This window comes from Heterodontus francisci, chromosome 4, assembly GCF_036365525.1.
Source record: "Heterodontus francisci isolate sHetFra1 chromosome 4, sHetFra1.hap1, whole genome shotgun sequence".
NCBI classification, from domain to species: domain Eukaryota; kingdom Metazoa; phylum Chordata; class Chondrichthyes; order Heterodontiformes; family Heterodontidae; genus Heterodontus; species Heterodontus francisci.
The window spans coordinates 56,191,294-56,216,389 of record NC_090374.1 but is presented as its reverse complement, the minus strand read 5'-3'; the positions used below and the strand labels follow the sequence as shown (position 1 = coordinate 56,216,389).

The following is a 25,096-nucleotide window of genomic DNA, read 5'->3' as shown; positions in this document are numbered from 1 at the left end:
CCATGCCCTCAATTAATTGGTTAAAAATTATCAGTTGCACCAGAAAAGACAAATAGAGGAGGCACTTTATAAAATTGTAGTTTATCAAAAGGCCTTATAGGATAAGATCTCTGAGCATCTTGTAGAAAACAATATAGAAATCTTTTCTTTACATATGTCCATTAATAATTGGGCTGATCAAAGTGGTTAGGCTAATGTGCTGGTTTGTTGTCTCTTGTCACTGGTCTGATGTTAATAGTGTAGAGGAATTCTTCAAGCTTTTTATTAATTTAATTGTAACTTCTCAAATATTAGACATTAATGGTGATTTTGAAATCTATTCTTTATTTTACTAAGAAAAAAGGCCTATCTGCCTGCCCAGTTCAAACACATGGAGACATATTTTTGAGTTTGTTAATTGCAAACAGTATTTGGTTCTGAACTTTGAACAATTCATCTTCCAATGACTCTTCCAAATATTATTGGAATTACAATAACATTTGATCAACTTTAATCTATATGATAAGATTTGCAGTTTTTAATTTTCCAGAGGATAAGCACATTTTTAAAAATCTAGGACCAGAATTTTACCTGTTCAAAATGGGTGTCCTCCGAGGTGGGCGAGGCCAAAAATGGCGGGTGATGATGTCGGGTCGGGTCCCCAACGTCATGATGCCCAATCCCCATTTTATGTACGTCGGACGGAGGGCGAGATCGAGGTGCCGTTCACTGTCCACTTTGCAGCAATTAAGGGCCAATTGAGGTAGCCTACAATCCAATTGACAGCCATTTTACGTTGCATTTTACTTCTGGCAAACGAGTCGAAGGGGGAATCGGGAACCCGGCAGCTTTAAAAGAGTGGCAACCAGTGTATCTGTGAAGGAGTTGGAGGTACTGGTTTTTTCATTACACTCTGATAGATTTGTGCACTGTTTTGAAGGTTGGGGCTGTTTTTGCTGGTTCACCTGAGTGATTGAAACTCCTGGTAGTGTCACTGATAAATCACTGATTCATTCTTTGTAGGGGACAGGGGTTGTGAGTGCCTGTTCTTGCAGCAGGCTGCAAATACCTGTCCTCCTAACATCTCTGGGACACTGCAGCCATGGGAATTGTCCACTCTGCAGGTGGCTTATCTACTAATGAAGACTACGCCACAAGGAGGGACAGGAGGACAGCTGGCCAGGGAGATCGGCAACCTGCTGGCCAAGTGCAGCCTGGTAACGGAGGTGGGGCAGAAGTTCACAGAGTGCGCTGGGAGCAACCATCCGCGCTTGAACATTCTGCAAATGTCAGAGCACCAGTGCCAGAGAAGATTGCGCCTGTCCCAAGAGACTGTCACATCCCTGTGTGAGATACTGGCAGCAGAGGTCGCTTCCAACTGCATGGGTGACCATCCAATGCCGGTTGCACTGAAGCTAACAGTTGCTCTGAACTTCTACACATGAGGCTGCCTAAAGGCTTCATCAGGAGACATGTGCGGAGTCTCACAGTCATCAGCGCATCACTGCATTAAGGTGATATTCAGGCATGCTAATCAGTTCATCAAGTTTGCAGACGGACGCCGCCAGTCAGGCTGAGAGAGCCAGAGGCTTCAGTGCCATCGCTGGGTTCCCCATGGTCCAAGGTGTAATTGACTGCACACATGTGGCTATTAGAGCACCTACAGGTCAGTCAGGGGCCTTCATTAATCGAAAGGGGTTTCAGTCAATGAATGTGCAACTTGTCTGTAACCACCGTAAGGGGAAATTGCAGGTGTGTGCTTGTTATCTTGGAAGTAGTCACAACGCATTCATTCTTTGGAACTTTCAGGTGCCAGCACTATTTAGCCCCCCCTGAATGCCTGCAAGGATGGATACTTGATGACGGATTATCTGCTGAAGACATGGCTGATGACACCAGTGAGGAACCCACGGAATGAAGCAGAACAAGGGTACAATGCGAGCCATGCGATCACCAGAGTCACCATAGAGCAGGCCATAGGTCTTCTGAAAATTAAATTTAGGTGTCTCGATTGCTCAGCTGCTGCCCTACAGTATTCAACAGCAAGAGTATCTCGCATTGTTGTCGTCTGCTACGCCTTACATAACTTGGTGATGGAGAGGGGGGAGCCCTGGAGGATGAGGACATTGTTCAGCACGAGGCATCCTCAGATGAGGATGGTGAAATGACTGAGGATAAGCAGGAGGGGCACAGCCACCTGAACAGTGGGGGGCGGGAGCTGGAGATTTGTGGGCGTTGAGTGCGAGGGAGGCCCGGGAGGCTCTAATACTCAGGCGTTTCTCCTGAACAGAGGCTCATCACCCAACAACTGACATGTCAGTCTGAATTGAGGCATTCACATCAGCTGGAAGCGCAGAAGCATTCACCTGCAGGTGGAAATCTCCGCTGCAACAGCCCACCTTTCCCTCAAACACCACCTCCCCCAGTCTCTATCTCATGCAAAACAACAAGATCATCTAAAACATCAGCATTGATTTGTGACATTAAAATGCCAAGTGAAAAATTTTATAATTTTCCATGAGGTATAACAGCAAATAAATATTTACAAATTGCACCAGTGACTTCGTAGTGCAGTTATTGTGATAGTTTGAAACGTTTGAGAGTGCTCATGCGTGTGGACGACCCTTTTCTGCCAGCCACGGCAAAGGCAGGTGGCTCTTCATGCTGTCCCGAGGCTTTGGAGGGCGTCCTCTGCCTGCCCGAGGCCGTGCGGCCCAGGCATGTTGAGGTGACACTGAGCAGTCTCAGGACCACCCTCTGACACCCTGGGATTATGCGATGCTGATGTCACTGGCAGAGGGGACAAGGAGCTGCTGAATGCATCAGGAGTGCCCTGAGAGGAGCCCCCATGTGCATTCTGCTGCTGCTCTTGTGCCCCCTCGAGGCTCAATTGGGCCTCCCTGCTGACCTCCGAGGGATGAGCAGCTTCCGGATGTCGCAGGAGCCTCATAGACAGTTCGCTAAGGCACTGGTCCATGGAGCTCACTTCCTATGTGTGGTTCTGCAGGGCCTCCAGGATGGGGTCCTCCACAGCAGCCAGTGATGGAGATCTCCAAAGTTTGAGCACACAATGTCTCTGGTAACTCTGCCAGATCTCCACGCGCCGCACGCTGCACCTGCAGCATCTCCTGCCGAGTAGAGGTCATCAGAGGCTCATCAGCATGGGGCTCTGCACCGGCCTGGCCTCCCACAGGCCTCAGTGTCAGAGGTTTCGGCCAATACTGCCTCTGGCAGCTGGTCTGGCACTTGTGTGGTGCTGGCACTAGGTTGTGATCACGAATCCGAGGAGAGAGACATCCCAACCAAGGTGACTGTTTCTGAGCTGGCACTTGGTGCGGGGAGAGGATATGACGCTGCACCTTCTGAGGTCCCCATCTCATCCTCTGAGGTGGACGGATGAGCCCTGGAGACATTGCCTGGCCGCTGCTGTGTTTCGCCTGCATGGAATCAGAATGATCAGTTGTGATCAGCACTCCTGACTGAAGTTCATGTCATAGATTGCAGTGTGGTCACATGTGTGATTTTGACCTTGCGAGCAACCTTCATTGCTTGATCCAACCCCCACCCCCCCCCCCCCCCCCACCTCCCCCTCGACCACACTGAGGGAGTCACCCTCCTGGCCAGGTGCGCCGGCCTCACTATCAGCTACTGAGCATCCTCCGTCCACCCTGCAAGAATCAATGCCTCCAGCTCCACACTGGTTAGAAAGATGAGGTTGGCCACCCCGCCACCAGTCCAGCCCTTCTCTTGGGCATTCTGTGCCCTCTTCTCCTGTGGAGACATATGGCAATTAGTTCAGTCCCTTGACTTGAAAGAGCATTCACTTCTTGTACTGCATGCTGCATCTGGAACTAGTGCCATTGAAGTGCATGGTTGGCACACCTCTGGACCATAGTGTGTCTCTGTGCCCAGTACACGGCCCAAGGCAGGACTGCAGTCGTTCACTGCAGATGGATGGCTTCGACTTCGCAGCGTCAGCACTATTGACCCTCTCGTATCAGTTAAAAGCTGCGATGATTGCGGAATGCCCCTTACCCTGGCAGAGCGCAGAAGGTCATTGACCTGCTTGCAGCACTGGAGCCATGTCCTCCTCACTACCCCGTGGCTGCTGACCTCCCCTACTATCCCCAGCCATGCCTCCTTGGTGACTTGGGGAGGCCTCTTCCTTCCGTCTGCTGGGAAGAGGACCTACTGCCTTGCCTCAGCTGCCTGGAGGAGGACATGCAGAGAGTCTTCGGAGAACCTGGGTGCCATGTGGTTGCATCACTCGGCCAGTGTCGCAAGCGGTTTCTGGTCTGTCTCGGGTATATTAATGTTTACTGGAGGGGTCGCCTCTTTAATTTGTGTTGCACTCCTTTCGCCCTAAGCCAGTTATATTCGTTCTCCTGTGAATGTCCCCCTTGCTGCAGGGAAGCCTCTCGGAGCCACTGAGGTTGCTGAAAGCCCTTTTTAATGGCTTTCAAAACCTTCTTCCGGCTCTAGCCCCGCCCCTGCCGACGTTCACCCTCCTGCCTGCGCGCGGCCTTTTCTGTGATAAATATGCAGCCAAGCTGCTAATTGATTAGTTAGTGCTCAATCGGGGCAGCAGCTAGGTGCGGAATGGGAGAGCTTTCAGCACCCGCTTCCGCCTTCCGGAACACTGAACCGCCGACAAAGGTAAAATTCCGTCCTAGGTCTCCGTCCACCACCAGAGCTTTGTTCCATAGTCATAGAGTCATACAGCATAGAAACAGGCCCTTCGGCCCACCGTGTCCATGCCGACCATAATGCCTGTCTATACTAATCCCACCTGCCTGCATTAATTCCATATCCCTCTATGCCTTGCTCATTCAAGTACCTCTCCAGATGCCTCTTAAATGTTGCTACTGTTGCCTCCACCACCACCTCAGGCAGCTCATTCCAGATACCCACTATTCTTTGTGAAAATGTTTTCCCTTTGATCCCCTTTAAACTTCCTCCCTCTCACCTTAAATCTATGCCCTCTAGTTTTAGTCACCCCTACCATGGGAAACAGACTCTGGCTATCTACCCTATCTATGCCTCTCATAATTTTATATACCTCTATCATGTCCCCTCTCAGCCTCCTTCGCTCCAGGGAAAACAGACTCAGCCTATCCAATCTCTCTAACTCAAGCCCTCCAAACCAGGCAACATCCTTGTGAATCTTTTCTGCACCCTCTCTAGCTTAATCACACCTTTCCTGTAGTGCGGCGACCAGAACTGCACACAGTACTCCAAATGCGGCCTAACAAACGTTATGTACAACTGTAACATGACGTCCCAACTCTTGTACTCAATGCCTCTGCCGATGAAGGCAAGCATGCCATACGCCTTCTTCACCCTGTCTACCTGTGTTGCCACTTTCAGGGAACTATGTACTTGAACCCCAAGGTCATTTTGGCTTTTTTTTTTTTACAAACATTGTTGCAGCTTCATTAGCAAGTTGATTTAAATGCCCAGTAACTTCGAATTTGAGTCACTTTTTTTCAACATGTAAATAGAACTGTATCAAGCAATATAATCATTGGTGAGTGTGCAAGTCGACCACTGGGCAATACCTGAGCCAGACACATCAGGCATGAGCTTGTAATGAAGCCCCCTTGTGAGTTTTTGTTTTTCCTATCCACCAATATCAAATTGCATTTATATTTGTTTTTAACCATTTAACACTTCTCTGGTTTTCACAATAACTGTTGCAGAGGACATAACTACAAATGATAGTGAATTTGCAAGATATCCACTTAGTAAACTTAGTGCATTTCCTACATTATAACAGTGATTACACTTCAAAAGTACGTCATGGGCTAGAAAGCGCTTTGAGAAGTCCTGAAATCATGAAAGGTGTAATATAAATGCAAGTCTTTCTCTCTTTCTAAATAATGTCTGTTGGAAAAACACTCCTTACACATGTGCTATAAATCTGAATACGGATCTGAATATGACCATAATTTACGATTCAAAAATGTATGGCCATAGTCCTGTCTTTATACTTTTCAATATATCCTTTGTTTTTCCTCCTCCGGGATATGTTCAGGGTTTGCAAGGATTTTTGGATACCCAGTTGGCATCATCGGAAACAATGGAGTTCTTTTCTCAGAATCTGCAAAGAAGGTTTGTACACAGCATCTGTAACATTCTAATTATGATTAAATAGATTCCAGCAAGAGAGATGTATGCAAATAATCTTGGCTTCAAATTAAAGTGTGTCTCTCACTCTGAAATAGTAATATTTTAAAATAGTTGTCTTAACCAGCTAAATTGAAAATAAAATGTCGTGGTAACCAGAAAAAATGGAATGAGGAAGAGATAGACAGTGACAAAGAAAGTTGCTGTGAGGTATCTTCTGGGTCCCTTGCTGTTCACACTGCAATATTCATAAATGATTTGGAGATGAAAACTTCTAGTAATAGAAAATTTACCGATAAACCAAGCTAATTAATTACCCAGATGACTAAGACTGCATGTTCGTTTTCATAGGAACCAAAATAAATTAAACAAATGGGCAAATCAAGGTGCGATCAATCCCCAGGTGCACAACGTAAACTAATTCTTTTTAGAACAGAAACATGAAATTTATATACATAGTAGATGGCTGGTCATTATAAAATGTGATGGTGTTATCAGCAAGGTTGAATTGCAATTGACAAACGAAACAGATTATTTTAACCCTGCATAACTCATTAGTGCTGTTACACTTGGAATATGATAGGTAATTTGGTGCATTCTACCTTCAAAAAAGGCACTGCATGGAACTCGGAAGTAAAATAGATTATTCCAGCAGCTTTTTTTTTCAGCTTTACCACTTGGGTGGTGACTCACCCTTTATAGAACCTGCCTAATTTCCAGTTCATTACCACAAGAAAACTAGTCATATATTACTGTTTCCTCTAAGCATGCCACCTCTGCCCTGATCAGCTTGCCAGCCATATAATTTATAACAGGGTACCATATATTAAGATAGACTATAATATAAAAGTATAAATACTTGGCCATAAGTTTAAGGCAAAAATTCTGTCTTCAGTTTGTCTGACGTTCATAAACTACTCAAGTTTTGCTTTAGGCTCGAGACATTCAAAATCACTAAATGTAAATTCTGCCTTGCAATTCAGTCACTTGTTACCCTTGACAAATTGGATTCTTGTAATAGCTATTTTATTTATAACACTCCATTCTCTCCTGGAGAATGGTTCCACAAGCACCTGCAAACATCACCCCTTTCTAAGTGGTTCTTGTTCCCATGGAACAATAAATGTTGGCTGGTTGTTTAACCTCTGGGAGCAGCATCACAGCACAGGCTGATGCTGTCCTTATGCACACTCACTTTGCAATAGGAGTCACTGAACAGCAAGTCAGAAGCTGGAACCTCGACTAATTATTTCTATTTTTTCTTCCCCCTCCCCAGCTTGGATCATTAAGGCCATTTGTAGTAATCAGGCAATGCCCCAGCTGAAATCAGTCAGTTCAGCACGAGCGATTGATTAAGCCAGTTCTGTTTTTTATTCATTCACGAGATGTGGGCATCGCTGGCTCGTACAGCATTTATTGCCCATCCCTAATTGCCCTTGTGAAGGTGGTGGTGAGCTGCCTTCTTGAACCTCTGCAATCCATGTGAGGTAGGGAGTTCCAGGATTTTGACCGAATGATAGTGAAGGAATGACGATATAGTTCAAAGTCAGGATGGTGTGTAACTTGGAGGGGAACTTGCAGGTGGTGGTGTTCCCATGTATTTGCTGCCCTTGTCCTTCTAGTTGGTAGAGGTCATGGGTTTGGAAGGTGCTGTCTAAGGAGCCTTGATGCGTTGCTGCAGTGCATCTTGTAGATGGTACACACTGCTGCCACAGTGTGTCGGTGCTGGATGAGTGAATGTTTGTGGATGCAGTGCCAATCAAATGGGTTGCTTTGTCCTAGATAGTGTTGAGCTTCTTGAGTGTTGTTGAAGCTGCACCCATCCAGGCAAGTGGAGAGCATTCCATTACACTCCTGACTTGTGCATTTTAGATGGTGGACAGGCTTTGGGGAGTCAAGAGGTGAGTTACTTGTCGCAAGATTCCTAGCCTCTGACCTGCTTTTGTAGCCACAATATTTATATGGCTACTCCAGTTCAATTTCTGGTCAATGGTAGCCCCTAGGATGATAGGGGATTCAGCGATGGTAATGCCATTGAATGTCAAGGGGAGATGGTTAGATTCTCTCTTGTTGGAGATGGTCATTGCCTAGCACTTGTGTGGCACGAATGTTACTTGCCACTTAAAAGCCCAAGCCTGGATATTGTCCAGGTCTTGCTGCATTTCTACACGGACTGCGTCAGTATCTGAGGAGTCGTGAATGGTGCTGAACATTGTGCAATCATCAGCGAACATACCCATTTCTGACCTTATGTTTAAAGGAAGGTCATTGATGAAGCAGCTGAAGATGGTTGTGCCTAGGACACTACCCTGAGGAACTCCTGCAGTGATGTTCTGGAGGTCAGATAATTGACCTGCAACAACCACAACCATCTTCCTTTGCACTAGGTATGACTCCCAACCAGTGGAGAATTTTCCCCCTGATTCCCATCGACTTCAGTTTTGCGAGGGCTCCTTGATGCCATAGTCTGAGTCGATGGCATAGTGGTATTGTCACTGGACTAGTAACCCAGAGACTCAGGGTGTTGCTCTGGGGACATGGGTTCAAATCCCACCACAGCAGAAAGTGGAATTTGAATTCAGTTAATAAATCTGGAATTAACAAGCTAGTCTAATGATGACCATGAAACCATTGTCGATTTGTTGTAAAAACCCATCTGGTTCACTAATGTCCTTTAGGGAAGGAAATCTGCTGTCCTTACCTGGTCTGGTCTACATGTGACTCCAGACCCACAGCAATGTGGTTGACTCTTACATGCCCTCTGAAATGGCCTAGCAAGCCACTCAGTTGTATCTAACTGCTACGAAGTCAATAAAAAAAGGAATGAAACCCGACGGACCACCCAGCAACAACCTAGGCACCGGAAACCACAATGGCAAACCAAGCCCTGTTGACCCTGCAAAGTCCTCCTTACTAACATCTGGGGGTTTCTGCCAAAGTTGGGAGAGCTGTCCCACAGACTAGTCAAGCAACAGTCTGACATCGTCATACTCATGGAATCATACCTGACAATGTCCCAGACACTGCCATCACCATTCCCGGGTATGTCCTGTCCCACCGGCAGGACAGACCCAGCAGAGGTGGCGGCACCCGGGTATACATTAGGGAGGGAGTTGCCCTGGGAGTCCTCAACATCGACTCTGGACCCCATGAAGTCTTATGGCATTAGGTCAAACGTGGACAAGGAAACCTCCTGCTGATTACCACCTACCGCCCTCCCTCAGCTGATGACTCAGTACTCCTCCATGTTGAACAGCACTTGGAGGAAGCACTGAGGGTGGCAAGGGCACAAAATGTACTCGGGGTGGGGGACTTCAATGTCCATCACCAAGAGTGACTTGGTAGCACCACTACTGACTGAGCTGGCCGAGTCCTAAAAGACATATCTGCGAGACTGGGTATGCGGCAGGTGGTGGGGGAACCAACAAGAGGGGAAAACATACTTGACCTTGTCCTCACCAATCTGCCTGCCGCAGATGCATCTGTCCATGACAGTATTGGTAGGAGTGACCACCGCACAGTTGTTGTGGAGACGAAGTCCTGCCTTCACATTGAGAATACCATCCTTTGTGTTGTGTGGCACTACCACCGTGCTAAATGGGATAGATTTTGAACAGATCTAGCAATGCAAAACTGGGCATCCATGAGGCGCTGTGGGCCATCAGCAACAGCAGAATTATACTCAACCACAATCTGTAATCTCATGGCCTGGCATATCCCCCACTCTACCATTCCCATCAAACCAGGAGACCAAACCTGGTTCAATGAAGAGTGCAGGAGAGCATTCCAGGAGCAGCACCAGGCATACATCAAAATGAGGCGTCAACCTGGTGAAGCTACAATACAGGACTATCTGCGTGCCGAACTGTGTAAGAAGCATGCGATAGAGCTAAGCGATCCCATAACCAACGGATCAGATCTAAGGTCTGCCACATCCAGCTGTGAATGGTGGTGGACAATTAAACAACTAACTGGAGGAGGTGGCTCCACAAATATCCCCATCCTCAATGATGGGGGAGCCCAGCTCATCAGTGCGAAAGATCAGGCAGAAGCATTTGCAACAATCTTCAGCCAGAAGTGCCGAGTTGATGATCCATCTCGGTCTCCTTCTGAAGTCCCCAGCATCACAGATGCCAGACTTCAGCCAATTTGATTCACTCCGTGTGATATCAAGAAACGATTGAAGGCACTGGATACTGCAAAGGCTATGGGTCCTGACAGTATTCCGGCAATAGTACTGAAGACCTGTGCTCTAGAACTTGCCGTGCCCCTAGCCAAGCTGTTCCAGCACAGCTACAACACTGGCATCTACCCTGCAATGTGGAAAATTGCCCAGGTATGTCCTGTACACAAAAAGCAGGACAAGCCCAACCCAGCCAATTACCACCCCATCAGCCTACTCTCAATCATCAGTAAAGTGATGGAAGGCATCATCAACAGTGCCATCAAGCGGCACTTGCTTAGCAATAACCTGCTCAGTGACGCTGAGTTTGGGTTCCGCCAGGGCCACTCAGCTCCTGACCTCATTACAGCCTTGGTTCAAACATGGGCAAAAGAGCTGAATCCCAGAGGTGAGGTGAGTGTGACTGCCCTTGACATCAAGGCAGCATTTGACCGAGTATGGCATCAAGGAGCCCTCGCTAAACTGAGGTCAATGGGAATCAGGGAGAAGACCCTCCACTGGTTGGAGTCATACCTAGCGCAAAGGAAAATGGTTGTTGGAGGTCAATCTTCTGAGCTCCAGGACATCACTGCAGGAGTTCCTCAGGGTAGTGTCCTAGGTGCAACCATCTTCAGCTGCTTCATCAATGACCTTCCTTCAATCATAAGGTCAGAAGTGGGGATGTTCGCTGATGATTGCACAATGTTCAGCACCATTCGTGACTCCTCAGATACTGAAGCAGTCCGTGTAGAAATGCAGCAAGACTTGGACAATATCCAGGCTTGGGCTGATAAGTGGCAAGTAGCATTTGTGCCACATAAGTGCCAGGCAATGACCATCTCCAACAAGAGAGCATCTAACCATCTCCCCTTGACATTCAGTGGCATTGCCATCGCTGAATCCCCCACTATTAACATCCTACGGGCTACCATTGACCAGAAACTGAACTGGAGTAGCCATATAAATACCGTGGCTACAAGAGCAGGTCAGAGGCTAGGAATCCTGTGGCAAGTAACTCCCCTCCTGGCTCCCCAAAGCCTGTCCACCATCTACAAGGCACAAGTCAGGAGTGTGATGGAATACTCTCCACTTGCCTGGATGTGTGCAGTTCCACCAGCACTCAAGAAGCTCGACACCATCCAGGACAAAGCAGTCCAATTGATTGGCACCCCATCTACAAACATTCACTTTCTCCACCACTGAAGCACAGTGGCAGCAGTATGTACCATCTACAAGATGCACTGCAGCAACGCACCAAGGCTCCTTAGACAGCACCTTCCAAACCCGCGACCTCTACCAACTAGAAGGACAAGGGCCGCCAATGCATGGGAACACCACCACCTGCAAGTTCCCCTCCAAGTTACACACAATCTTGACTTGGAACTGTATCGCCGTTCCTTCACTGTGGCTGGGTCAAAATCCTGGAACTCCCTTCCTAACAGCACTGTGGGTATACCTACCTCACATTGACTGCAGCGGTTCAGGAAGGCAGCTCACCACCACCTTCTCAAGGGCAATTAGGAATGGGCAATAAATGCTGGCCTGGCCGGCGACGCCCACATCCCAGCAATGAGTTAAAAAAAAGTCAAATGCTGCCTTGATGTCGAGGGCAGTCACTTTCATCTCACCTCTTGAGTTCAGCTCTTTGTCCATTTGACAATTTTCCACTTTGCTGGGTAGGTGCCAGGGTTGTAGCTGTACTGGAATAGCTTGACTAGGGGTGCAGCAAGTTCTGGAGCACAGATCTACAGTACTAATTCCGGAATGTTGTCAGGGCCCACAGTCATTGCTGTCTCCAGTGCCTTCAGTCGTTTCTTGATAGCACGCACAGTGAATCGAATTGGCTGAAGTCTGGCATCTGTGATGCTGGGGACTTCAGGAAGAGGCCAAGATGGATCATCAACTCGGCACTTCTGGCTGAAGATTGTTGCAAATGCTTCAGCCTTATCTTTCGCCTGTCATGATGGATTGAATAATAACTCGAGACAGAAATGAGTGGAATTGCAAGGTGTGTTGTTTTGAGGAATGCTGTTGAAGAGAATGATGGAGAACTCAAGGATGTGGGGATTGACACCTGAAAGATGGATGCCTCACACTTTTCCTGCCCTTATGAGGTCATTGAACCTCATGTGGCAGCATATCCATGTTCTAGGGACCACACTCCTGTTGCTGCCATTCTGACCTCTGCTGGGGTTGTTTTTAGTAGAAACGTTTCCATTGACAGGTGCTGGTCGTCATCACACCTGCACACTGTGATTGGTTGGGAAACCCAGTGGCGGGATGCTAACACTGTGGCTGTGTTAAACAGCCAGGGCAAAGCCCGTTGTTGCAGTTCTTCGGTTCCCGACCCACTAATGGCTCCCCTGTAGCAAGCGGGTTGATTCCATTAAAATTCCTCTGCATGTTTTTAAAAGTTTCAAAAGGAATTAGTCTGGAAAGTCTATGCACAAATATGTGAATGAGCCTGGCAAAGTTCATGGAATCGGAGCTCAGAGCCTGCAGGAGCAGGCCTTTGGTGTATGGATATTTGAGTGACGTTGCTGTAAGTGGAGTGTGGTTCTTCATAAACCAGAAGGTAGTTAGAAAATATATCTGATCCAGCTTAATCCAAAGACGAGATGCACAACACAGAAGGAAGCCATTTGGCCCATCGTGTCTGTGCTCGCTCTTTAAAAGATCTATCCAGTTCCCCTTTGAAAGTTGCCTTTGAATCTGCTTTCACTGCCTTTTAAGGCAGTACTTTCCAGAACATCATAAGTCACTACAAAAATAAATTCTTCTCATCTCCCCTCTGGTTCTTTTGACATAACTTTACCCAAATGTTTTGAAGAGAAATACCTACTTCAGACAGCAGGGCAAAATATGTACTTGTATGGGTTGTTCCACCTTAGAAACCGAACAAAATGTATGGTCAAAATGAAATGTCATTCCCAGTTCCTGCATCTGTTAGGTGGAAAGCTGAAGTTATCAGTCATGTGTCATCACTTTTATCACATCCTCTGTCTAGAAACAGTGGTCCAGTAACATCCGTGCTTTATTGAATTTCCCATTAATTTGCCAAGCAGATTTAAAAAGGGCTACTGAGACACAGGATGATGTTCCAAAAAGTAATTACTATCATCCTCTATATTGTTGAGTTAGCTACCATATGCTTAAGGAATTTACATTAAGTTTCCTCCCTAACTGATCAAATAATGAATTTAAAAGGAATATTGTTGCACAGGGTGGTGAGAATGTGAAGTCATAGCTAAGTGGAGTGGTTAAAACAGTTGTATTGATGTGTTCAAGGGGAGGCTTGATGCATACATAAGGAAGGGAATCGAGAGATCGACAACCTGGGTGGGAGGAAATAATTTAAGTGGGAGAAAGCTCATGCAGAGTACAAACACTGGCATAGACCAATTGGTCTGAATGGCCAGTTTCTCTGCTGTAGATTCTATGCAATTTGGCACTAGAAATCAGGTCTGTAAATTGTGCACATTGTATCAGCAACGTCATCGAGCATTAATGAGTCCCCAAACCTGACCTGCAAGTCTCAGGACCTGATTAAGAGCAGGGGGAATTCCTCCTTTTGCAGATCAGAATCTGGAATAAATCCATTTATACCAATCCACAAACACACAAAAATCTGGGAACTTATCAGTGGGAATAAGTTTGAAAAAAATAATTTTAAGTATCTCGGGTAAGGAGCATCTTTATGATGGCAGCAGAAAGGAAAATCTGCATTAATGTCCCCAGGCTACTTCTGAGCATATATTATAGTGACAGAAAGAACTGAAAGCTTCCATTCAACTTGCATTATGTCTGTTTCTTTATAGTGTTTGGAGTTTTGGGTTTAACTGAGATCATTACATTTCTCCTTTAATGGATTAATGAATCATCACATCCATGCTATCATGTATTTGAGCACTACACCATGTCTGGACTGACGATTCAAACATGTATGAACCTTCAAATATACTGATCTTTAGTTCTTCCATTGCCCTTTTTAAACCTAATATACAATTGTGAAATTGCCAAAGGCAAGTTTTAATTGTATAAACAAAGTGCACTTAAAACATGAGACAATTTGTGAGCTAATGGGATTCTGAAATGTTTGCTTGCACTAGTCAACTTTAGATCGAAATGTCCAAATGCTCAGTGACTACAAGTGTCACAACCGATTGAATCCTGGTGACATCAGCAGGCTTTAACTAGAGGTGGAGACATGTCAGAAAGTCAATATGTTCCCTCTTGTGAAAAATTACCTTGGTTTAAGGTTAAAGTCAGATATTGACCTTTGGCTGCTGCTGATGATGGATGTTTTCATTAAATTTGTCATTATTGTGCGTCAGTCAGTCCTTTGAAAAAAAAAATTATTATTTGATGAACTTTTAAGAGATGCTGGTCATTAATAAGCTCCCACTGTTTCCCTCTCTTCTCCACCTCTCCTCAACCCAGTTTTCCCTTCTCTGCTGAAGTGCTGACTTTTACTAGGGTGAAGTTCCATAGGTGCCCTTACATTACTTTTCACAAGTGGGCTTCAACAGTGAATATCCACAGATTATTCAATTATGGGTATATGGAGCAAGAACAGGACAACTAAGCTCAAACAAAAACAAGAAATGCTGGAATCACTCAGCAGGTCTGGCAGCATCTGTGGAAAGAGAAGCAGAGTTAACGTTTCAGGTCAGCGACCCTTCTTCGGAACTGACGCTCGGAACTAAGCTCAATCCTGACGTCAACAGATGTGTATTTTCCAAGAGGGTTTTTCCAAGAATGTAATTGTGAGAAAACATCTTGGTCCTTTCTCCTTCAACACCCCCCACCCCCACCACTCCACTTAAGGGTACTGAAGAAAGCGATTGTGTCCCCACCATAGCTCCAGCCAAAATCAAGTTTTTTTTTATTCGTTCATGGGATGTGGGGGTCTCTGGCTAGGACAGCATTTATTGCCCTTCCCTAATTGCCCTTGAGAAGGTGGTAGTGAGCTGCCTTCTTGAACCACTGCAGTCCATGACTGGTAGGTACACGCACAGTGCTGTTAGGGAGTTCCAGGATTTTGAACCAGCGACAGTGAAGGAACAGCGATATAGTTCCAAGTCAGGATGGTGTGTGGCTTGGGGGGGAACTTGCAGGTGATGGTGTTCCCATGCATCTGCTGACCTTGTCCTTCTAGGTGGTAGAGGTCGCGGGTTTGGAAGGTGCTGTCGAATGAGCCTTGGTGCGTTGCTGCAGTGCATCTTGTAGATGGTAGACACTGCTGCCACTGTGCGTCAGTGATGGAGGGAGTGAATGTTTGTAGATGGGGTGCCAATCAAGTGGGCTGCTTTGTCCTGGATTGTTTCGAGCTTCTTGAGTGTTCTGGGAGCTATAACCATCCAAGAAAGTGGAGAGTATTCCATCACACTCCTGACTTGTGACTTGCAGATGGTGGACAAGCTTTGAGGAGTCAGGAGGTGAGTTACTTACTGCAGAATTCCTAGCCCTTGACCTGCTCTTGTAGCCACAGTGTTTATATGGTGACTCCAGTTCAGTTTCTGGTCAATCTTGATAGTGGAGAATTCAGCGACTGTAATGCTATTGAATGTCTAGGGCAGATGGTTAGAATCTCTCTTGTTGGAGATGGTCATTGCCTGGCACTTGTGTGGCACGAATGTTACTTGCCACTTATCAGCCCAAGCCAGGATATTGTCCAGGTCTTGCTGCATTTCTACATGGACTACTTCAGTACCTGAGAAGTCACAAATGGTGCTGAACATTGTGCAATCATTAGCGAACATCCCCACTTCTGATCTTATGATGGAGGGAAGGTCATTGATGAGGTTGTTGAAGTTGGTTGGGCTTAGGACACTACCCTGAGGAACTCCTGCAATGATGTCCTGGGACTGAGATGATTGACCTCCAACAACCACAACCATCTTCTTTTGCGCTAGGTATGTCTCCAACCAGCGGAGAGTTTTCCCCCTGATTCCCATTGACTTCAGTTTTGCTAGGGCTCCTTGATGCCATACTTGTTCAAATGCTGCCTTGATGTCAAGGACAATCACTCTGACCTCACCCTTGAGTTCAGCTCTTTTTGTCCATGTTTCAGCCAGGGCTGTAATGAGGCCAGGAGCTGAGTGGCCCTGACAGAACCCAAACTAAGCATCACTGAGCAGGTTATTGCTAAGCAAGTGCTGCTTGATAGCACTGTCAGTGACCCCTTCCATCACTTTACTGATGATCAAGAGTGGACTGATGGGGCGGTAATTGGCTGAGTTGGATTTGTCCTACTTTTTGTGTGCAGGACATACCTGGGCAATTTTCCACATTGCCAGTGTTGTAGCTGTACTGGAACAGCTTGGCTAGGGGCATGGCAAGTTTTGGAGCACAAGTCTTCAGTACCATTGCTGGAATGTTTACAGGGCCCGTATCCTTTGCAGTATCCAGTGCCTTCAGTCATTCCTTGATATCACGTGAAGACTGGCATCTGTGATGTTGCGGAGCTCAGGAGGAGGCCGAGATGGATCGTCCCCTCGGCACTCTGGCTGAAGATTGTTGCAAATGCTTCAACCTTATCTTTTGCACTGATGTGCTGGGCTCCCACATCATTGAGGATGGGGATATTTGTGGAGCCACTTCCTCCAGTTAGTTGTTTAATTGTCCACCACTATTCACAACTGGATGTGGCAGGACTGCAGAGTTTCAATCTGATCTATTGGTTTTGGGATTGCTTAGCTGTGCCTATTGCATGTTGCTTATGCTGTTTGACACGCAAGTAGTCCTGGGTTGTAGCTTCAGCAAGTTGACACTTCATTTTGAAGTATGCCTTAAAGGCTTGCTAACTGACCGGACCCTACGATATGTGATACCTCAGTACACACTATTATGAGTGAGACTGTTATTTACATATTTGATTTGCAAGCTTGTTTCTGTACACTGGAACCCAATGGATTTGAAATGCACCAACGTGAATTTTTGTTGAATAGACTATTCACTGAACATAAGCAGCCCAGAATGATTTTGATCTTCCATTGAACAGTTCTCTTGTATGATGTATGTTGTCATTTTATGGCCCAAAAGTTGTGTTAATTGGCAGCTCAGTTATGATTTATATACTGGGATCAATAGTTTTGCATTCACCATTGATGGTGTTAAAATGGCAGATACAGAAATGTGAAGTAATGCATTTTGGGAACAAGAATAATGAATGGAAATATGCCTTAAATGTTAAACGTCTTAATGCAGTAAAGGAGGAAAGAAATCTGGGGGCTGAATTTTATCAACCCTCCAGGGATGGTCTGGGAGGCAGAGATTGGGGGGGTGGGGGCCATAAAATAGCGAGGGAAGGCGGGCGTTGGAGTGCCTGTCACCCTTCTGACGACATTCAATTTTGTCGGAGGCAAGGAAGGCCATAGACGGCCTTCCCGCCCAGATCCAATTGAGGCTTTTAAGTGGTCAATATATGGCCACTTAAGGGCCTCTTCCTGCCGCCACTGGCATTTTACCAGCAGTGGTGGGGGTGGGGGGGTGGGATGCCCTCCATTACGTGGGGAGTTCACCCAGTAAAATCAAGTGGCTTCCCTGTTGTGGAGTGGGTGGGAGGTGGTCGGGGTAGTCCTACGTAGGCAACCTGTGGCCTATGGAGAGCCCCTGGCGGCAAAGGCTGCCCATCTGCAAATAGCCCCCCTACCCTCAACGGCCTCCCTTCTACCCCCTCCCTCACTGGAGCCTGCCAGAGCGGCCCTGGCAAGCACACCCCACTTATCTGAGGTTCAGGGCTCCAGCGCTGCTCCTGGTCCTGGATCTCCTGCAGTACTGGCAGTGGCCACCATTCTCGGTGATGCTGCTGGTACTACTGAGCTTTTGATTGGCTGACAGCTCTTGGGGGCAGGGATCCTTATCCTTAAAGGACCGGGGACCCTGACGGGCAGTTAATTAGCTGCCCGCTGTGGAATTCCCGCTGGGGGTCCAAAACAGGGCTGAGGCGGGGTCATCCCATGCCTTCCACCCCATAGCCAGGAACCCCACTGTCGGGGTAAAATCCAGCCTTAGGAGTGTAGGTACATAAATCCTTAAAATAAATGAACAGGTTTAAAAGAACACCAGTAAGAATGTAAATTTTAAAAAAACTGCAATGCTGAAAATCTGGAATAAAAGCAGAAAATACTGGAAATGCGCAGCAGGTCAGTTTGGAATGTAAAGAGAAAAGCCAGGTTAGCATTTCAGATGTTTACCTTTCATCAGAACTGAAGACCAAAAGATAACCCAGTATAATGTATAGTAATGAGAGTGAAGACAATCAATAGCTAGTCTAATCAGAAACTAAAAGACTGAAAAAGAAATTTTTTTAAAATTGTATAAGAGAAACTCATGAACAAAAAGGCAGGAAAATGTGGGAAATAGGTGAAAGAGAGGAAAAGAAACTTACAAATGCAACAGTTCTGAAATAAAACAGAAAAATGCTGGCAAAACAAATGGGCAAAATTGCATTTGCTAACCTATACAGCAGGTTCAGTATTCAATTCCGATTGAGTCAATGGAGCTGTTTTGTGTCCCCACCCATGTCCATTTTCACCTCCACTGATTTTGCCAGTCTGAAAAGACAAAAAAAAATCAGTTAACACTCGGGATGCAGGCACCCTTCCCTGCCATAGACACCATTAGACAAATTGAAAATATAGCTTCCCGTTAAAGGTTTACAGGTTTTTCTTTGCTTTTTTTTCATACTTGCAAGATGGCGTTTTTTTTTAAACTTGCTCACCAGGACCTATCCTGCTGCATTATTCCCCCAGATAAATGGAATCATAACCTAATTTTTTTTTTGTGCCTGGAATATTATTGAATTGGTATTTACGGGAGTACTGTTTGTTGAAAGTTGCCTGATCTTTCATGTGAGTGATGCATTTCTTCCAATATTGAACATTTTCTCATCCTTTTCATAAAGGATGTATTTGCTGTCTGATGATCTGTTCATATGAACCACCTGGTAACTATAGCTGTTAACTTATTACAATTTATTTTTAAATGCTCATGTTTTTAAATCCAGCATTGGGTTACAGTTTGGGTCTTGTAGAAGTGATGTATCAATCACTACTGGGTCTTGGCTGTTTAATATCACTCTATTATACTTACTCCACCAGAGCAATAAGTTTTATCTTGTACTCCACAATGTACATTGCACTCCCAAATCTAGAGACCAGGGAGGAACTACTGCATGACATGTGTGTTTCAAAATTTTGTAGCTAAATAGTTCTGAAATTCCAAAGCAAGATCTGGAAATGTGTGATGCATGTTTGAAGGAAGGTTTTATACACCTTAAGCTGTAGAATCCATTGTTCAGCTAATGAACACTGACATATCAGACCACAATCTATGATAATTTTGTAATAGAATGATACAGCATAGAAAGAGGACATTGTGCCAGTGCCAACTCTCTGAAAGAGCTATCCAATTAGTCTCACTCTCCTGCTCTTTCTCCTTTCCCTTCAAGTATTTACCAATTCTGTTTTGAAAGTTGCTGTTGAGTCTGCTTCCACCATCCTTTCAGATAATTTCAAAGATTTTATTCTCTTATACTGTTCCAATTTGTCAATGATAAATATTACTATTTTTCTGTACCCTCTGAGGAGATTAGGATGTGCAAAATTCTTAAGCCATCGCAGGCTTTCAGTCTAAACTCAGTATATTAAATCATAAGTAACAACACTTATCAAAGCATTACAAATAATTTACATCCTCTTATATATTCCATCTTTCTGCTGATTTTTTTTTTGTGGGGAAAGTTTTAGTTGACACCATCAAGGCAGTTGACTCTAAGGAGAGTTAGGGTTGAAGGTGGTTACTCACATTGGAAAAAGGTGGCAAGTGGTGTTCCACACTGATCAGTGCTGGGACCATAGTTGTTCACCATTTACATAAATGAGTTGGACTCGGGAATTGGATGTACAATTTCAAAATTTGCACACAATACCAAATTGGGTGTAGCTATTATAAAGGAGGGCTGTGACAAATACAGGAAGGCAATAAGCTTGCAGAATGTGCAGGTAACTGACAAATGAACTTCAATATAGATGAGTGAGGTGGTATATTTTGGTAGGAAGAATAAGGACTCTTTTTGAAAAATAAGTTTCTAAATGGGGTAGAAGAGCAGAGGGATCTGGGGTATAGAGACGCAAATCACAAAGTAGCGATGCAGGTTAATAAGGCCATAAAATAAGCAAGTGAAGACCTGGAGTTAATTTCTAGAGGGATTCAACTGAAAATAGATAATTTATGTTAAACTTGCCTGTAAATGGTTAAACTTGTATAGAACCTTGGTTAGACCTCTCCTCCTGACTCCCCAAAGCCTATCCAACAAATCAGGAGTGTGATGGAATACTCTCCACTTGCCTGGATGAGTGCAGCTCCAACAACACTTGAAGAAACCCGACACCATCCAGGACAAAGCTTGATCAGTACTCCATCCACCACCTTAAACATTAACTCCTTCCGCTACAGACACACAGTGGCAGCAGTGTGTACCATATACAAGATGCAATGCAGCAACTCATCAAGCCTCCTTCGCCAGTACCTCCCAAACCTGCAACCTCTACCACCTAGAAGGACAAGGGCAGCAGATGCATGGGAACACCACCACTGAAGGTTCCCTTCCAGGTCACACACCATCCTGACTTGGAGCTATATCACTGTTCTTTCACTGTCACTGGGTCAAAAACCTGCAACTCCCTAACAGCACTGTGGGTGTACCGACACCAGACAGATGACAGCGGTTCAAGAAGGCAGCTCACCATCACCTTCTCAAGGGCAATTAGGGATGGGCAATAAATGCTGGCCTTGCCAGCAATGCTCACATCCCATGAAAGCATTAAAAAGCAAACTCAGGAGTACGGTGAACAGTTCTGGTCTCCATATTATAAAAAAGATAGAGGCACTGGCGAAGGTGCAAAAATGATTTATAAGAATGATCCCAGACCTGAGAGGTTATACCTATTGGGAAAGATTGAAGAGACTACCACTACCAAATGCATCTTCCCCTCCCTTCCCCTGTCAGCATTCTGAAGGGATCGTTCCCTCCGCGACACCCTGGTCCACTCCTCCATTACCCCTACCACCTCGTCCCCGTCCCATGGCACCTTACCCTGCAATCGCAGGAGGTGTAATACCTGCCCATTTACCTCCTCTCTCCTCACTATCCCAGGCCCCAAACACTCCTTTCAGGTGAAGCAGTGATTTACTTGTACTTCTTTCAATGTAGTATATTGTATTCGCTACTCACAATGTGGTCTCCTCTGCACTGGGGAGACCAAGCGCAGACTGGGTGACCGCTTTGCGGAACACCTCCACTCAGTCCGCAAGCAGGACCTTGAGCTTCTGGTTGCTTGCCATTTCAACACTTTCTCCTCCCCCCCCCCGCCTTGCTCTCATGTTCACATCTCTGTCCTGGGATTGCTGCAGTGTTCCAGTGAACATCAACGCAAGCTCGAGGAACAGCATCTCATCTACCGATTAGGCACACTGCAGCCTAATGGACTGAACATTGAGTTCAATAATTTCAGAGCATCACAGCCCCCATTTTACTTTCATTTTTAGTTATTTTTTCTTTTTTTCTTTCTTACATTTTTTGCAATTTTTTTTTTGCATTTATTTCATTTCATCTTAGTTTGTTCAGTTTGCTTACCCACTTTTTTTTCATGTTTACACTTGCTGCTGTTCAATATTCAGTCCGTTAACACCTTATCTGTACTAATGCTTTTTAAATTTTATTTTTGTTTATTTTAGAGATACAGCACTGAAACAGGCCCTTCGGCCCACCGAGTCTGTGCCGACCAACAACCACCCATTTATACTAACCCTACAGTAATCCCATATTCCCTATCACCTACCTACACGAGGGGCAATTTACAACAGCCAATTTACCTATCACCTGCAAGTTTTTGGATGTGGGAGGAAACCGGAGCACCCGGCGAAAACCCATGCAGACACAGGGAGAACTTGCAAACTCCGCACAGGCAGTACCCAGAATTGAACCTGGGTCCCCTGGAGCTGTGAGGCTGCGGTGCTAACCACTGCGCAACACACCATTAACATATATTGTTTGCCTTTGCTCCATGACCTTTTGGTCAGCTATGTGGCCTTGTCCAATCTACCCCTTCTCCTTTGTTATCTCTTGCCCCACCCCCACCTCACTCGCTTGCTTATAACCTGTGACATTTCTAATATTTGTCAGTTCCGAAGAAGGGTCACTGACCCGAAACGTTAACTCTGCTTCTCTTTCCACAGATGCTGCCAGACCTGCTGAGTGGATCCAGCATTTCTTGTTTTTATATTATTATTGAAGAGACTGGGCCTCTTTTCTCTAGAACAGAGAAGATTGAGGGGTGACTTGATTGAGGTCTTTAGGTTTATGAAGGGATTTGAAAGGGTAGGTAGAAAAGATGTTTCCACTTGCAAGGGAGACCGAAAATGAGGAGTTATAACTATTCCCTATTGAATTTATTACTAACACCTTTACCCAGAGAATGCTTAAGATGTGGAACTCGCTACCACAAGGGGTAGTTGAGGCATTTAGCATAGATACATTTAAGGGGAAACTAGATAAATACATGAGGGAAAGAGGGACAGAAGGATATGTTAATGGGTTTAGATGAAGAAGGGGGGAAGGAGTCTTGTGAGGACCCGTTGCTGTGCTGTGAATACTATGTAATACTGTTTGCCTTTCAGTCAGTGCTTTGGCCTTTTTACAGCACTTCTGCAAAACACATCTTATGAAGGTGTGCTAGTGTGATTTAAAAACCTAAAAGAGGGTAATGCTGTAATAAGAGCAAGATACTGTGGATGCTGGAACTCTGAAATGCGAACAGAAAGTGCTGGAAATACTCTCCAGGCCTGGCAGCATCTGTGTAGAGAGAACAGAGTTAACGTTTCAGATCTGTGATCTTTCATCCGAACTGGCAAAAGTTAGAAATGTAACAGTCTTTGAGCAAGTGAAAGGAGTGTGGAGGGGGGTGGGGGTGTGGGGAAGAAGAACAAAAGGGAAGATCTGTGATAGAACGGAGAGCAAGAGAGATTAAATGACAGAGATGTCATGGAACAGAATGCAAATTAAGTGCTAAATAGTTGTAGTAAATGACAAAGCATGAGTCCAGAGAGAGTGCTAAGGGCAGCTCTGTCCAAAAGCAAAAACATGAAAAACAAGTTTAAGACTAGCATGTGCTTAAAAATTAAATAATAAAATAAAAAAACTAAAATAAATAAAAAAATAATGAGGCTCATGGGCTGAAATTATTGAACTCCGTATTGAGTCCAGAAGATTGCATAATCGAAAGATGAGGTGCTGTTCGAGCTTGCGTTGAGCTTCAGTGGAACACTGTAGGAGGCCGAGGACAGAAATGTGGGCATGAGAGCAGGGTGGTTAATTGAAATGGCTAGCAACTGGAAGTTCGGAGTCATGCTTGTGGACTGAGTGGAGGGGAAGGGGTGAGGGCAGAAGTGCGGGAAATGGGTTGGACATGATTTAGGGCCTTGTCAACCACAGAGCGGGGGAATCCTCAGTTGAGGAAAAAGGCAGACATATCAGAAGCGCTGTTGTGGAAGGTTGCATCATCAGAACAGATGAGTTGGAGACAGAGAAACTGGGAGAATGGAATCGAATCCTTACAGGAGGCAGGATGTGAGGAAGTGTTATTGTGGAAGTTGGTGGGCTTATAATGATTAGTGGACAGTCTATCCCCAGAGATGGAGACAGAGAAGTCAAGGAAGGGGAAGGGAAGTGTTGGAGATGGACCATATGAAGGAGAGAGAAGGGTGGAAATTGGAAGCAAAGTTGATGAAGTTTTCGCAGTTCGGGGTGGGAGCAGGAAACTGCACCGATGCTGTCATCAATGTACCAGAAGAGTTGGGGAAGGAAGCCTGACTAGGACAGGAACAAGGCATTTTTACCATACCTCACAAAAAGACAGGCTTATCTCGGACCCATGTGTTGTGTTAGATGTGAAAGAAGTGCTAAACGTAAGTCAAACGTAAACCTATCAACTTAACAGGATAAAACTAGCTGTTTATAGCATGTTTTCAACGTACTGCAGAGCTGTGGGAGACCTGGTGGCTAACATGGGAAGTCTCCATTGGTAGGCCAAAGACTGAACCTCTGTTCCAATAGAGCTTGTTCTCTATTTTCAACAGACAGCAATAAATTTGCCTGACATCAGCATTATTTTGTGTTGCGAGATGTTTTTTCATGATTAGGAATATGTAGAAACTCATTATCTTGCTTACGACTCTCCAAAGCAAAATACTTTTATACTTAATTACAGGGAACCCATTTTATTGAGCTGTGCTGTCAGCGGAACATCCCTCTTATTTTTCTACAGAACATCACAGGTAAGAAAAAAAAGGAGCATCTCTAGCCATATTTTGGCTGTGGCATATCAGAATAAGAGCAATATCTGTTCATTCAGTTATGTCCACCACGAACTGAATGCCTATCCATACCTCATGTTCCTGGTATCATCAAAGATAAAGAGAGCCCAGAAGGATGCATTCCAAGGATTACAAAACCTTCCCACATTTTTGCAGTTTTATACTTTTTAATCAGTTTTTTTTTGTACTTTCAAAAATATAAGGGACCTTTTTTTGAAATATATTTCTCGGCATCCCTTGCACTTCCCCTTAAAAGTTTAAATGGTAACTTGCCACCTGTAGACATACCTCAAAATTGGTCCTCCTTTAACCAATTTTTCTGTAGTGTCAGGGAGAAATAGCTGAGATGTTTTTGTTTATCCTCAGGCAAAGTTACCCTTTTATCGTTACTGTGAATCTTTGTATTTGTGCTTGTGTATGCAGATCTAAAACTGAGATAAACTAGCTCTT

At 45.2% G+C, this 25,096-nt stretch overlaps 1 protein-coding gene across 2 annotated transcripts in view; it reads left to right on the top strand.

Annotated features, from left to right (window-relative positions):
- Positions 1–25,096, top strand: part of mccc2 (methylcrotonyl-CoA carboxylase subunit 2) — a 150,977-nt gene that overhangs the window by 90,273 nt on the left and 35,608 nt on the right. For both annotated transcript variants that reach the window (XM_068028822.1, XM_068028821.1), the window contains 2 exons: positions 6,014–6,090; positions 24,541–24,607. In XM_068028822.1, coding sequence (XP_067884923.1) covers positions 6,014–6,090; positions 24,541–24,607 — 144 coding nt within the window. The remainder of the gene's footprint in view (positions 1–6,013; positions 6,091–24,540; positions 24,608–25,096) is intronic.